This window comes from Varanus komodoensis, unplaced genomic scaffold (assembly GCF_004798865.1).
Source record: "Varanus komodoensis strain SLA01 unplaced genomic scaffold, ASM479886v1 scaffold4, whole genome shotgun sequence".
NCBI classification, from domain to species: domain Eukaryota; kingdom Metazoa; phylum Chordata; class Lepidosauria; order Squamata; family Varanidae; genus Varanus; species Varanus komodoensis.
In genome coordinates, this window is record NW_025335941.1 from 41,648,346 (window position 1) to 41,661,204 (window position 12,859).

Here is a 12,859-nt window from a genome sequence, read left to right on the forward strand (position 1 = left end):
TGTGTGAGAGAGAGAGAGAGAGAGAGAGAGAGAGAGAGAGAGAGAGATCCTTAGGCCCTGGAGGTCAAATATGGGGATCCCAGTCTGGCAATATGGTATTTTCCACTGACCCCTGGCCACATCTCCTTTCCAGGCCCTGCTTCTTTCCCCCCAGCTGGTACATTCCCTGATTTTGTGCAGTTTTTACTCATTCTAACAATGAGCTAGAATATAGCTCATTGTGGGTTTGCTTCCTCACCATTTACCTCCAGTCCCACCCAATAATGAAATGCAAACCCCATGAACTTCTGAGCTTTAGTATGTTGTTTGAAACAGGTCCTTCATCCCAGATCTACTTCCTAAATTAGACAATTCTTCTTTATATTGAAGATACAACACCCTTCCTGTCCAAACTGAATCGCTTATTCAATGCATATAATGATGGGTTAATGTAGACCATCACCATGTTTTCAGACTATTTTTAAAGAATTGGACAGTTGCTTTTATTTTTTTTTAAACTTGGATTGGATTGAACTATAAAAAATGGCCTAGAGTACAATTTGAAATATTACAAACTCAAATGCCTGCCCAATGAAATAAAATTACATTGCAGCTTCCACTACATTATTGAAGAAGGTCATTTATCTAACAAGCAACTGATGTGATAAATGTCATTTATCATTTTATAAGACAGCATAACCTTGCTGTATTATATTCAAGTTGTGCTCCATCAAAGACCCTGGATTTATTGTATTTATTTATTTATCTTTTGGCAATACCAAAGTCTCTACTTGTAACCAGGAGTGCTCCTTCTTAACCTTCATGTTGCTTGACATTTTGTTAAATTATCTGAGACTTAGACCAATTTGGATCTTGTACAAGATCTCAAAATGACACAGTGGGAACCTATTCATGTTTACTCAAAATACAACCCACAGTGTTCAATGAAGTTTACTTTGAAGTAAACTGTTATTGTTATTTATTTCATTTCTATATCATTCCAGAGCTGAAGCTGGCTGGTTTACAATTCATAAAACATTTTAATATGTGAATTTTTGATTTTCAATTATGATTTAATCTTACATTGTTATATGGTGCTGTCAATATGTTTTTTTTAAATTCTAGATATTGATATAACTGAATTTTAATGTGTGTTGTCTTATTTTTGGAAAGAGAGAGAGATTCTATTTATTTTTTATTTTTCTCTATTTTGGTTTTATTTATTTCTGATAGTTTACTTATGATTTTACTGTTATTGGTCCTTTGTAACTGTGTATTGTTTTGCTGTGTTTTCTACTGATTTATGCTGTCTATGGATTTTAATATGATGTCAGCAACCCAGAAAGCCTGTGGTTTATTTAAATTGAGAAAACAAACAGACAGGAAAATACAAGAAAAATCTCATAAAGTCAAGAAAAAAGTTTAAAACAGCTAAAATGAGCAATAGCAAGGAATGACTATGAAACACCTGGAAAGGGTAATCTCCCTCAAGCCCCCAGGGGGCCAAGAAAGTCTTTGAAGGCTTCAGAAAAGAGAGCCATCTTAACCTGGTGCTGAAAAGATGGCAAATCTGGTGCCAGCTGGGCCTCAGTGGAGATGTTCTCAGAAGAAGCAGGATACCACTGAGAAGGCCTTTCCCCTTTGTTGCCGCCTTCCATGCTTCCTTCAGAGAGAGCACGTAGAGGAAGGCCCCAGCGGTTGAGCAGTGTCCTAGGAGATTGTGGTTGAGGGAGATGCTCGGACAAGTGTGCTCCTGAACCATGGAAGGCTTTATACATTAAAACCAGCCCCTTGAACTGAGACCAGAAGTATGCAGGCAGCCAATGCAAGCAGACCAGAACCAGCCTTGCGTGTTCATACCTCTGGGTCCCAGTTAAAATCCGGCTGCCTCATTCTGCATCAGCTGCAGCTTCTGAACCCTTTTCAAGGGCAGCCCCACAATGAGTACATCTAATTCAGAGATCACCAGAGCATAGATTACTGAAGGCAGGCTATCCCTGTCCAGATTGGAAGCATAGCTGGGCCACCAGCTGAAGCTGGTAGAAGGCACTCTGTGCCACTGAAGCCAACTGAACTTCAAGTGACAAAGACGGATCAAGGAGCATCCCGCAAGCCATGAACCTGCTTCTCCAGGGGCAGTGCAGCCCCACACAGAACAGGTTGAACACCCTCCATCTGCACACAGGATTGCAGCTTACACCATGGGATTCATTTTTGGATAAGCCTTAACTGGATTGGGCTGCATGCCTGTTTGCTCACACATCATCCAGCCACTAAATGCTTAAAGCCCAACTTAGCATAAGCAGACAGAAAGCTAAGTGAGTGCTCATTCTGCCTGAACAAGAAATTGTGGGGTTTGCTCTGCGTGGGTAAGGCAGCCCAGGAAAAGATGGGGTTTCCCTGCGAGCTGTGTAACTGGGAGATCTTGCCTACGTGTGTCGGGGATTAAGAAACTAAAAATAACATACAACTGAGCAACACTGAAGTCATTTCTGTTGCAACACAGAACTAAACATCTTCAACCATAAGCGTTAAACCAAGCTGAGAAATTTCTTTTCAGAAAGAAGTAAAAGCTGCCATTAGGGATGCTAAAGAGATCTGCTATCAAATCTGCTGTCTCAGGTCTGAATTTCTCTGAGTCTGACTAAAGAATTCCTCAGTGGGCCAGATTTCACAGTTTGAGCTGTAGAAAAATTTGCACAATAAAAATGCCATTCAAAATTATAGAAATCTCCACCCTAATCATGGAAATAGGTGTTTTGAAGAATTTGTGTATTTTTGGTTGATTTGCATTACAGGCACAAGAATTTGCACAAATATGTGCAAAAATATTTGTACAAATTCTGACTCCACAAAAGCATGGACTGCAGAGCAGAAGTCCCCTGGAAATCTGCTAATTGCCAACAAAACAGTTTTCATTAGCACACCCCTAGCTGCCATGAGGTTTTGATAACAAGTTGTCCAATTTTAGTAGCTCTGTGAAATCCCTAAAATTTCAAATTAGGAAAAGGAGAAATTGAATGCATATGTAAGTTGGGCACCTTCTTTTGACTGTTATGCCATGAAGTTTAAAAAGGGAGAAACTCAGAATTTCTTGGTTCATGGGCACCAGATGTGTGTGCTGAGCTGCACAACAATCCTCTTGGCACACTGCACAAGAAGCATGAAGAGCAGAATTGTGATGAGGCATTTGTTGCCTTCACCAGTGCCACGTGCCAGTTGGCCAGTGGTAAGAAAGTCCTTGATCTTGGCAACCAAGACTCCTCAGAGAGGAAGGTTGCATTAGAGCAGCTACTACCAGGAAAACGTCATATACGTAGATTCATGCAAGGCTGCTTATCCCATGAAGGACCTTTTGGTCTCTTCCCATAACATTAACCTCTTCCTTGAACTCAGAGGGATCAGCAAAAGCACCTTTGAAACTCCAGTCTCCATTCTTCACCCTGTGAGCATATTCCTTCCAAGTCAACAAACCCTAACGCTATGTCATTCCAACCTCAGGGAGTTTTCTTTCCCCTTTATGAATTTCCACAAATCAAAGCACAAACAAAATAAATCTGTGAAAATTAAAATAAAAGTGTATTACAATGTTCCTACATAAGATTTGAAAATAGATGTATTTGCAATGCATAGCCCTATATATTTGAGATCAGACAAGATATGCTACAGTTCTCAGACTTAAATGTGCATATTTCAATAAAGCTAGACCAATGTCCATGTATTTGTGCATTTATGAATTAAGCCTAAAGATCACCAGAGAGCTTTGCTATGAGCAGTATAGAAATGTAATGACAAACAAACAAAATCACCTGTGAAAAATTGAAACATTATTAAGTCCTAAGGCTATTGCACCATCAAATGTGACTGTTTGTCCTTCCAGTTTTGTAGTATTAGTCTTTTAGCTTTCAAAGTGAAATGAAAAATGCATTTACATTGACTCTGCATTAAGTTACAGGAAGCAGGTATATGCATATCAGTAAATATTAAAGAGTTTTCTTTTCCCCAAAAGAGGAAGCCAATGGGCATTGCCAAAACATGTTGATGAAGGAAGCATTCACTGTATTATACGTCCAATAGTTTGCCAATTTAGATGCACCATTATTTAAAAGATCTGTGGCATCCAGTGTATCTGAAAAATAAGTTTTTGCTGAATTACATGTAACCTAAGACCTATCAACCCTTCTAAGATAGGTGCCACGCAACAGTCCCCCAAAAGATAGGACAGTCCCATCTGTTATTCCATTCTTGCTTGACATTATGTGTCACATTTATTCACTGAAAATAAATATTTATAAAGCTGTCATGAATAGCTGTTCAGCCTAAACCAAAATTTCCCATAACAGAGGGGACTCTGAAGCTGTAAAATTATCAGGACCAAACCTGGATTAATTCAAGTGATTTGCTTGCACATACTGCTATTCAGCCATAGCTGACAAATCATAGTTAGCATGCAAAGCAGAGAATGGCAGAATATTATAATTGGTCCAATTAGCGGGTCCAAAGTAAAAATCAACTCATCCATCTAAGTTTACCAAACATACAGTTTCTTACCAATTATAAATTCTGGGCTTCCCATACAGTTCATTTTGCATGTGAAAACGGATCAAGCTGCAGTTGACATGATACTATGCCCCATACCTTGCTTATTACCATAATTAATTATTTGAGAGGTATCTCTCCCAAATAGGAGCAGGCAAAACTGCTTCTCTCTCAAAGTCCTTTTGCACAATGGCAAAAAGGAGTGGGTAGGAAGATCAGTTCTTTTCTTTGGATAAGTTAAGAAGAAGAAAAAAAAACTTTGGGTTGTAAAAGGAATCTGCTTCAAGGAAGAAAATAAAATCTGGAGTGGATTTTGGGGAGAGAAAGAAAGACTGCTACTAGCATTTCCCATTAATTGTGTTGGAAGGGCAGGCTGCCACTGGCTGGGTAAAAATGGAAAGGCACTACAGCATATGTTCTGAGAGACCTTTACAATACTGTTCCTGGCTAGTAAAAAAAAATGTTTGGCAAGGAAGCCCAGACATAATTTGTGAACCTCTGCCAACTGTACATCCTCTCTCATTTTCTAATACCCAAAGTTTTCTATCAAGTACACAATGCCAATGTGAAAGCCACATCCCAGAAAGATAAAGCACGGGGTGGGAAAACTACACCAACCCCTAATTCTTGAGGGCTCTCTGGTTTCCAGCACTTGATCCGTCTCCCATCCTTCAGGCCATCTCTCAGGTTCATCATCATTGCCATCACTTTGGAACACTATCCATGTTTGTAATGATGCAGATGTAATGCAAAAGATAGATGGTAAACAAGGAAAGGAAAGGAAAGGGAAAAAAGGGGAGGGGGTGATTTAGACACAGCCTGTGGGTGATCACACTTTTGCTATAGGAGACCTTTGGTAGTGACAATCCAAAAACTTTGCAATACTGAGAGCCACAGCATATAAGAAAGTATGTTGCTCATCTGTTCCAGGGGGCTGCATAAGCCTGACTTGCTTGCTTTGCCTTCATCTACTGATCATTGATCCAGGAGAAAGCCTTCCACATGTTGTTTGATCCCATCATTGGCTCAGGCAGTTCAATCAGCACTTGAAGGAGTTTCTATAGAAAAAATTGACAGCCTTTGCTGCTTTTCTGCTCTTTAGTGACAAGCATGCAAGTGTTTGGACTGACATCTCAGTTGAATGCAAGCATTTCTGGAAGCAGACTTACCTCCCCTCCTTCCTCTTTACGTAAGCCAAGGGTGATTGCTAAGAGATGACCCAGAGGAAAGAAAGCTGCATAGAACTGCCAAACCACTTCCTGTGAGTACATCTAGATATCCCCTTTACTCTTTCTTCCCAAAGAAAAGCTAGTTAGCCAGTAGCCTTTCCTAAATTGTAATGAAAGCTGGAATTTAGGATCACTGCTGTGCAAGGCAACACAGCTGCCAGCCAAAATAAAGTTACCCAAAACCAATGTGATTTGACAATAACCACCCTACACTGGTACACGTATACACTCTTCTAATTAGTCATCTGAGTGCATTGGTGTAGGATGGGGGGAGGAAATACACCAGCTTTCATATAGTTCCGCATGTAAAACTTTTACTGTGAATGAGAAATAAAATGCTCAAGTCCCAGATTATGTGTGTGAGCTCATAAGAAGAAACAAGATCTCCAAGGAATCCTAAATCCTTCCGTACAAATAAGTAGCTGCCAGTTTTATCACTGGGTTCATCCTTTCTGCACAGGAGATAAAGTGAATTGGTTATCACAAGTAGAAAATGTCTTCTTTCAAGGTTGTTGCTTGCTCCCTATTGGTGGGAAGTGTTTGAATAGAGGTTACTCTTCTGATGGCCGATGGCCTATCATTACTGATGCAATTTTCAACTCAAGGATTCCAATTAGGGAGGTATGAAGCTTTCTAAAACTCTTGCCAGTGACTTTTGACCTTTGTCTGCCCTCCCAGCTATCTAGAGATGAATTTGGCTTTGATATTATTCCACTTCCTTGCATTGCCACAGAACAAAGGAGTAAAGCCCCCCACATCTCTTCTGCTGCCTGTTATCCTTAAGATTGAACCTACACCCTATGATCTAACTCACATCCTTCTAATGTCTCCTGTAACAATAGAGTCTTTCATTACTAGATCGCACAGGGCTGGCCACCGGGATGTGCCATTCAGCAAATAACATGAAAAGGAGCTCACTTTTACCCATTTTGTTCCTCACCGCAGATCATGCTGGTAGACTTAACCATCCCACATAGGGGTACAGAACTGTTGACAAAGTCCTTACTCACTGGTGATGGAGAGTAAGGACTTCCTCCAATTATCCCTTTCCCCAGAATAAATAAAAGCTGGCTTTTTTATGTTTTTCAGGCTGCACTGAAAAAGCAGAGCTGTACTACTTGTGATCAGGGATGTATGGATGTAGTTGAATCTGTTCCATCTGCGCTTCATGGACTGTCAAGCATTTCTTATTCCATTGTCCACTCATTAATGAAACTGGACTTTTCTATTATTTTGTTTTAGGGGCGTGTAAGAATTTCATTCCCCATTGCACTAATAAAAGCCACTTTCCCCTGCATAATAGAAAGCCAAGCTCATCTGAATCCATTGCAGATTTCTCTGACATCCCTACCTGTAATCCCCTATATCAAATGCACTCCACCAACCATATATGGTGGCCCACCAAAGGCTCTGAATGCAAATGCCTGGGAATACAAAAACTGGGTGGAGGGGTAGGGTTGTCATGCAAAGCACAAAACATGTATTTATCTTTCTCACAATCTTTGTATGCACCATTTCAACCTCATGGGGAGCTTACCAGCATTTTGAAAATGCAGCAGCAGCAGCAGCAGCAACAACAATGCTAATAACCAATCCCATCTAGAGAAGATATGCACTGGAACATAGAAAGCAGTCTGTTCCTGAGACAGACAATTGGACTGTCCATCTAGCCTAGTATTGGTGACACTGACTGGTGGTGACTGTCCAGGAATGCAGCACAAGAGACTTTTTCAGCCCTACCTGAAAAGTCTGGAAACTTCTGCATACATTGTGTGTATTCTGCTGCTGAGCCATGGTTGTTCTTCACAGCATCAGGGCAGCAAGAACTCAAATCAGATACAAAGCTTGGCAAAATAAAACTGACTTTCCAATTCACCAAAAAGCTATTAAAGTGGAGGCCAATTAAGTTTGTTGAAGAAGGGCATGACACTAAAAATGCTCCATCTCAAATGCCTACAAAGCTTCAGATGAAGCATGTAGTGAGCAGGCAGGATCATGTAATCCCAAATGGATCCTATGACTGGTGGACTGGTCTACATTTAACTTGATAGGTCATAAGTTGTGGAAGCCTTACCTGAAATACTGAAATCCCCTCTTAAATTCACCTTTCACATGCCTTGCCTGTCCTTGATGCTTTGGCCTACAGCACTGCTATCTACCTACCTACCTACCTACCTACCTACCTACCTCTACTTCTTGTTAAGATGGCCAGCTAAGAAAAGCTGCAATTCAGAGGTGGCTACATTTAGCCAATGCTTCCAATATACACAGTTATGCTTGTCTACTGATGCTTGACACATTTGCTAATTGCATTCAACCCTGTGTTACAACTGATCTGGGAAAACCTGCTTTTGTGCGAAGACCAGAAGCATGAATATCTATGAAACAGAACATGAGAGCAACACAATGTACTCTGGCAGCTCATGGCACTGTCTAGCTGTGAAATCCCAGTTTAATAGTTTATATGACTACTGCATTCATTCCACAGAGACTGTAATGACTGTCATCCTGCCGTTATTGACAAAACGCCCTAATAGCATTGCTAAAGGAGCTCTTGCCCTGGAAATGTTGAGTTGTAAGAAACTGAAAAACTTTAAGTTGGAATGCCATTCAGATGCAACAGCAAACAGGCGGAGAGTAATTCCTAAAAATGCAACAGCAAATGTACAGTTTCCAAGAAGACGAAAAAGCCTTCCTTCTTCTCTTCAGAGACTCAGCAATATACCGTGCCACCCAGCCCACATTCCACATTTCTCTCTATCTCTGACCATCTATTTCACCACAAATTTGCACCACACCTCCTACAGTCTGACACATCATAAGCTCATTTGAGAAAATTGATTGTAGGCAAGAGGGATGGGTTTTTAGTAAAGAAATACAGGAAATACTGGTGGCTATTCCCACTTCAGTCCATCCCTTTCCTACATCTCAGTCTTTCATGTAAGAAAATTGGGGAGACTTTCCTGGGGCCTAAAAGCCACTGCTGCTTCTTTGTCATCCTTATTCTGAGAACTTCCGACTATCTTCTATTCCCATTGATTTCAGTGAAAATTTGGATTTTGGATTGTCTTGGGGGAAAAAAGATCCTAAACAGCAATCTCAACACCTCTTCTTGCTCCCCACCTTGGAATTAGAAAAATCTTTCTCCCCCATACATAGAGTTGAATTTTGGTGGTAAATATCTCTTGCCCCTTCCCCTTTCCCTCCATCTGCCACACAGCAAAACATTTCACTGACCTAAGCACATAATGGGCTGGACATTGAGAGCAAGGCAATAGGCACTCTCCACAGCAGATAAAGCAATCCTATGTTTTACAGCTGCAAAACATCAGCCTTCACAGCTGAAAGGGACCACAATAGACCCACCGTTACCCAAATTAAGAAATAAAGAGGCCATCTTTTTATTACCATCTTGTCCTGAGCTCTCCAGATATTCTGTCAGATCACAGCCGAAGACGTTTGTGGCTCCTTTTCTCTTGAGTTTCGGCTTTCCTCCCTTGTTCTTCATGAGTTAGTTCCAAAAAGAGGTTTGCTCCCTCCTTCCTTTCCCCCCACCCCCCTCGTTTTGCACTAAACAAGTGCAAAGCTCCCCCTTCTCCTCAGACCCTCGTTGCCCGTGTCCCGTTTCCGGTCAGCGACATCAAAAGTCCAGAAGAACTTCCAGCTGGATATAGCAACATTAATCCCCACCAGATGTTAAGCTGCTGCAGCTACGGCTGTCGCAGAAGGGAGAGGTCAGGACAATACGGAGATCTCCAGCAGGCAGCAGCAGAGAGATCATAGCCCAAGTTCAGAAGGGTTCTCCAAAGAGGGAGGTGGATGGTGGTGAACCAATGCCTCCAATGAAACCGGCAACCCAGGGGCAGATGTTAGCTGAGGTTCTCACTTCCTGGCTGTTGGGTCGCAGGAAATCCAAAGCCAAATTAAATTGCCAATCAGGTTAAATCAAGCTAGATCTTGTTGGATCCTTCAGTTAGCAGACACTCCAAATCCTTTCTTCCATGAACTTGTAAAAAGAGAAAGAAAGAAATACAAAGTGGCAGAAAAAAGAGAACCAGACAAGTCTGCGAACCTCTGCTTTTTAAAGCCCTCTTTTTGTTGCAACCATCAGACAATGTTGGTAGAACAAGCAACGGGTTTCCTACATTAAGGCACTCTCTCCCGCTTTCCCCTTTCCCCTGTTTTTACAAATCCTGGGATTATCCAGCTCAGGAAATGCTGGAAGGAAGTTAGCTGGGGAGGGGGGCGGAGGATGGACTTTTTTGGCAGTAAAGTGTGTGCGTGTGTGTTTAAGAGAAATAAGGGTGAGGGAAAGGCAGAGAGAGGGGTTTCAGAGCAGGGAGGGAAGGAGGGAGGGGGACGTCCTGCCAGCTAAAAGATAACGGGACAGCCTGAAAGGAAATCATTGCAGTATGCAGGGGCCCGCAGCAGTTCAGAGCTCTGACGTTTCCTGTTCCACAAATGGTCAGCTCCGAAAAAGGCCCAGGGAGGGGCCGGAGAAGGAGGAAGGAACATAACTGGTTTCAATAAATACCCAACTCTGTTTATTGACTCCTTGACACAGCACCTCTCAACCCAAACACATCTTTCTTCATACTTTGGACAGAATGCTCCTCTCTCTTCCATAAGCAGAAGTCTGTGCTAAACAGGATCCAGCACGCAAGAAGAGTGATGATCAAATACAGAAAGGTAAAAAGCAGAATGATTCATCAGCCCAGGTCTCTCTCTCTCTCTCTCTCTCTCTCTCACACACACACACACACACACACACACACAGAGAGAGAGAGAGAGAGAGAGAGAGAGAGACTCACAATCATACACATTCTGTCAAATTTCTCAGTCGCTCAAGTTTTGGGGAAAAACTGCACAGCTTTGTTCTCTGCAATCTACTGAACATGCAATGCTAATATTACATTTATATTATATTATGTTATATTACCATACTATCCTATATTATACAATACCTGTTTATTAGAAGATGCAAAAATGGTTTACATTGGTGACTCTGAGTCTCTTTAGCTTTATTTCATACTAAAAGGAAGGATAGGAGCCTGTATTATAACATTTATTCCTTGTTTATTGGATAATTTTCTATCCCATCATACTTCAAACATTAAAGCTAATACCAAAGTCCAAACTACCAAGATTACAGATGTTCAAAATACTACCATTAAAAACACTCAACAACCATGAAATTAAAAAGAGTACAGTATATAGTGCATAACCTTTCCCACTATTCTGACTCAACAGCAAGCATGGTACAACTTTCAGACATTTTCGCTTCCCATACCATTCCTCAAAAGTCTGAGATAATGACTATGTTCTCATGAAGCAGTAACCCACTGATGGTTTGTTGTGTCATGTGAACCTGAACTGATCCTCAAAGCTGGCTAAAGTTGAACCAACAAGCACACTGACAAACCATGAATTATTTGAGGGGTTATGTACCCATGATGCATCATCATTTCATCTCAACCAAGCAACCAACCATCTGAACCAACCAACCAACCATGGCTTACTACACAGTAGGTTGTTAATTACTATTATGAATATCCAGAAACAAAGCCAATAATGGATTTTCAACAGCCGTTTCCACCATCATGCCCAGCAAATGTTGCATAAACTTTCCTGCAACACTGATCTGAGTTCTATATCTGCTTTGAGCTTCCTAAGGGATGACTGTTTTGATGCATCACATGAGTTTCCTCAGATATTATGACATACAAAGTTATCACTGTGTATAAGATGGTGAAACAGCATTTTAGTGGGAAGTCTCATATACTGTAACTGATGATCAAGCTTCAAAAAGGTCAGATGTCTGATTCAGACAAAGGAACCCTAAGAAACTTTTTTTTAAAATTATGACTTGAGACAGGCAGTGACTTGCTTTTGTAGGAGCAGCAAATCAGTCTTCACTCTGCAGTACACGTGTGTGTGTGTGCGTGCGTGTGCGTGCATGCGTACACACACACACACACACACACACAGAGGGGGAGAGAGCACGCACTGCTGCCTCCTGAAAAACTAAGAAATCTTTCGGATAATCCAAAATGCCATTGTGAGGCATGTGTTTTGGTTGGCTCTAGCTAAAGGTGGCTTTGTGTTGTGGATGCACTTCTATATTATGGCCTGGATTACATATCAAGTGAGGTGGTAGAATGCTGAGCTGGGCTACACCACTTCACACTCAAAAAGTGTTGCAAATTCTTTGGGAAAGGAAAGCAAGCCCGGAGGGCAGAAGGCAGGGTAAGACATTAGAAGACACCATAAACCAGGGGTCTTCAGCCATTTTGGGGCACATAAGCACACTTGGGAATTTGAAACTTTACTGTGGCCACCAGCACAAAATGGCTCCACAGAGGAAATAGCCAGCCATATAATGACTGCTGTGAGGCAAACAGCAATGCAAATGGGTGGAAAGAGAAATAGCAAAGCTAGAATAGGAGGGAGGGGAAAACAAGAAGTCAAAGGTACAGAGAAAGAGAAGGCCAGGGACTAAGATGGGGAGAAACAGTGAGCTAAAGAGATGCCTGAGATAGAACTGGCATTGCTAGCAAGGGAAATAAAAAAGACCAAACAGTTTTCAAGGTTTCTATTTACATAATAACCCTAACCTGAACTAGAGAGAGTTCTAATAGTGTAAATATTACAGGATACTAGATTTCATTGACATACTGGGGGGGGGGTGGCAGAGAGAAAGACTTGTCATACATGTTTGCATTCTTAGGTGTATAGAAAATTATATTGTTTTAGGGCACAATCCAAGCCATGTTTAGACATCAAAAAACAAACAAGAAGCAAACCTACAGCCTGGGGAATGCAAGGGATAAAAGGAATTTTTCTGCCTAACATACATGGCATTGTTCCCTTAAAAACCAAACTGAAATGTAACAGCTATGTGACATGGTAGAAACAGATGGCACATGTCACTGAATTCTCAGTTCGATATGGGAGTGCATCTCTGAGATCACTGATGAATCTTAAAAAACACACAAGAAGAAAGGGAATGTCTATATAGTTAGCACAACAATGAACAGATAAACCCTTGTCAAAGCACACAACCATACATTGAAATAAATAAAGATAGTTAAACTATGGAATTAGCTGCCACA

At 41.2% G+C, this 12,859-nt stretch overlaps 1 protein-coding gene across 1 annotated transcript in view; it reads right to left on the reverse strand.

Annotated features, from left to right (window-relative positions):
- Positions 1 to 10,394, reverse strand: part of ARHGAP31 (Rho GTPase activating protein 31) — a 95,427-nt gene extending 85,033 nt beyond the window's left edge. The window contains exon 1 of the mRNA XM_044441758.1: positions 9,156 to 10,394. Within this exon, the coding sequence (XP_044297693.1) occupies positions 9,156 to 9,255 (100 nt within the window). The 5' untranslated portion in view covers positions 9,256 to 10,394. The remainder of the gene's footprint in view (positions 1 to 9,155) is intronic.
- Between the last annotated feature and the right edge of the window lie 2,465 nt (positions 10,395 to 12,859).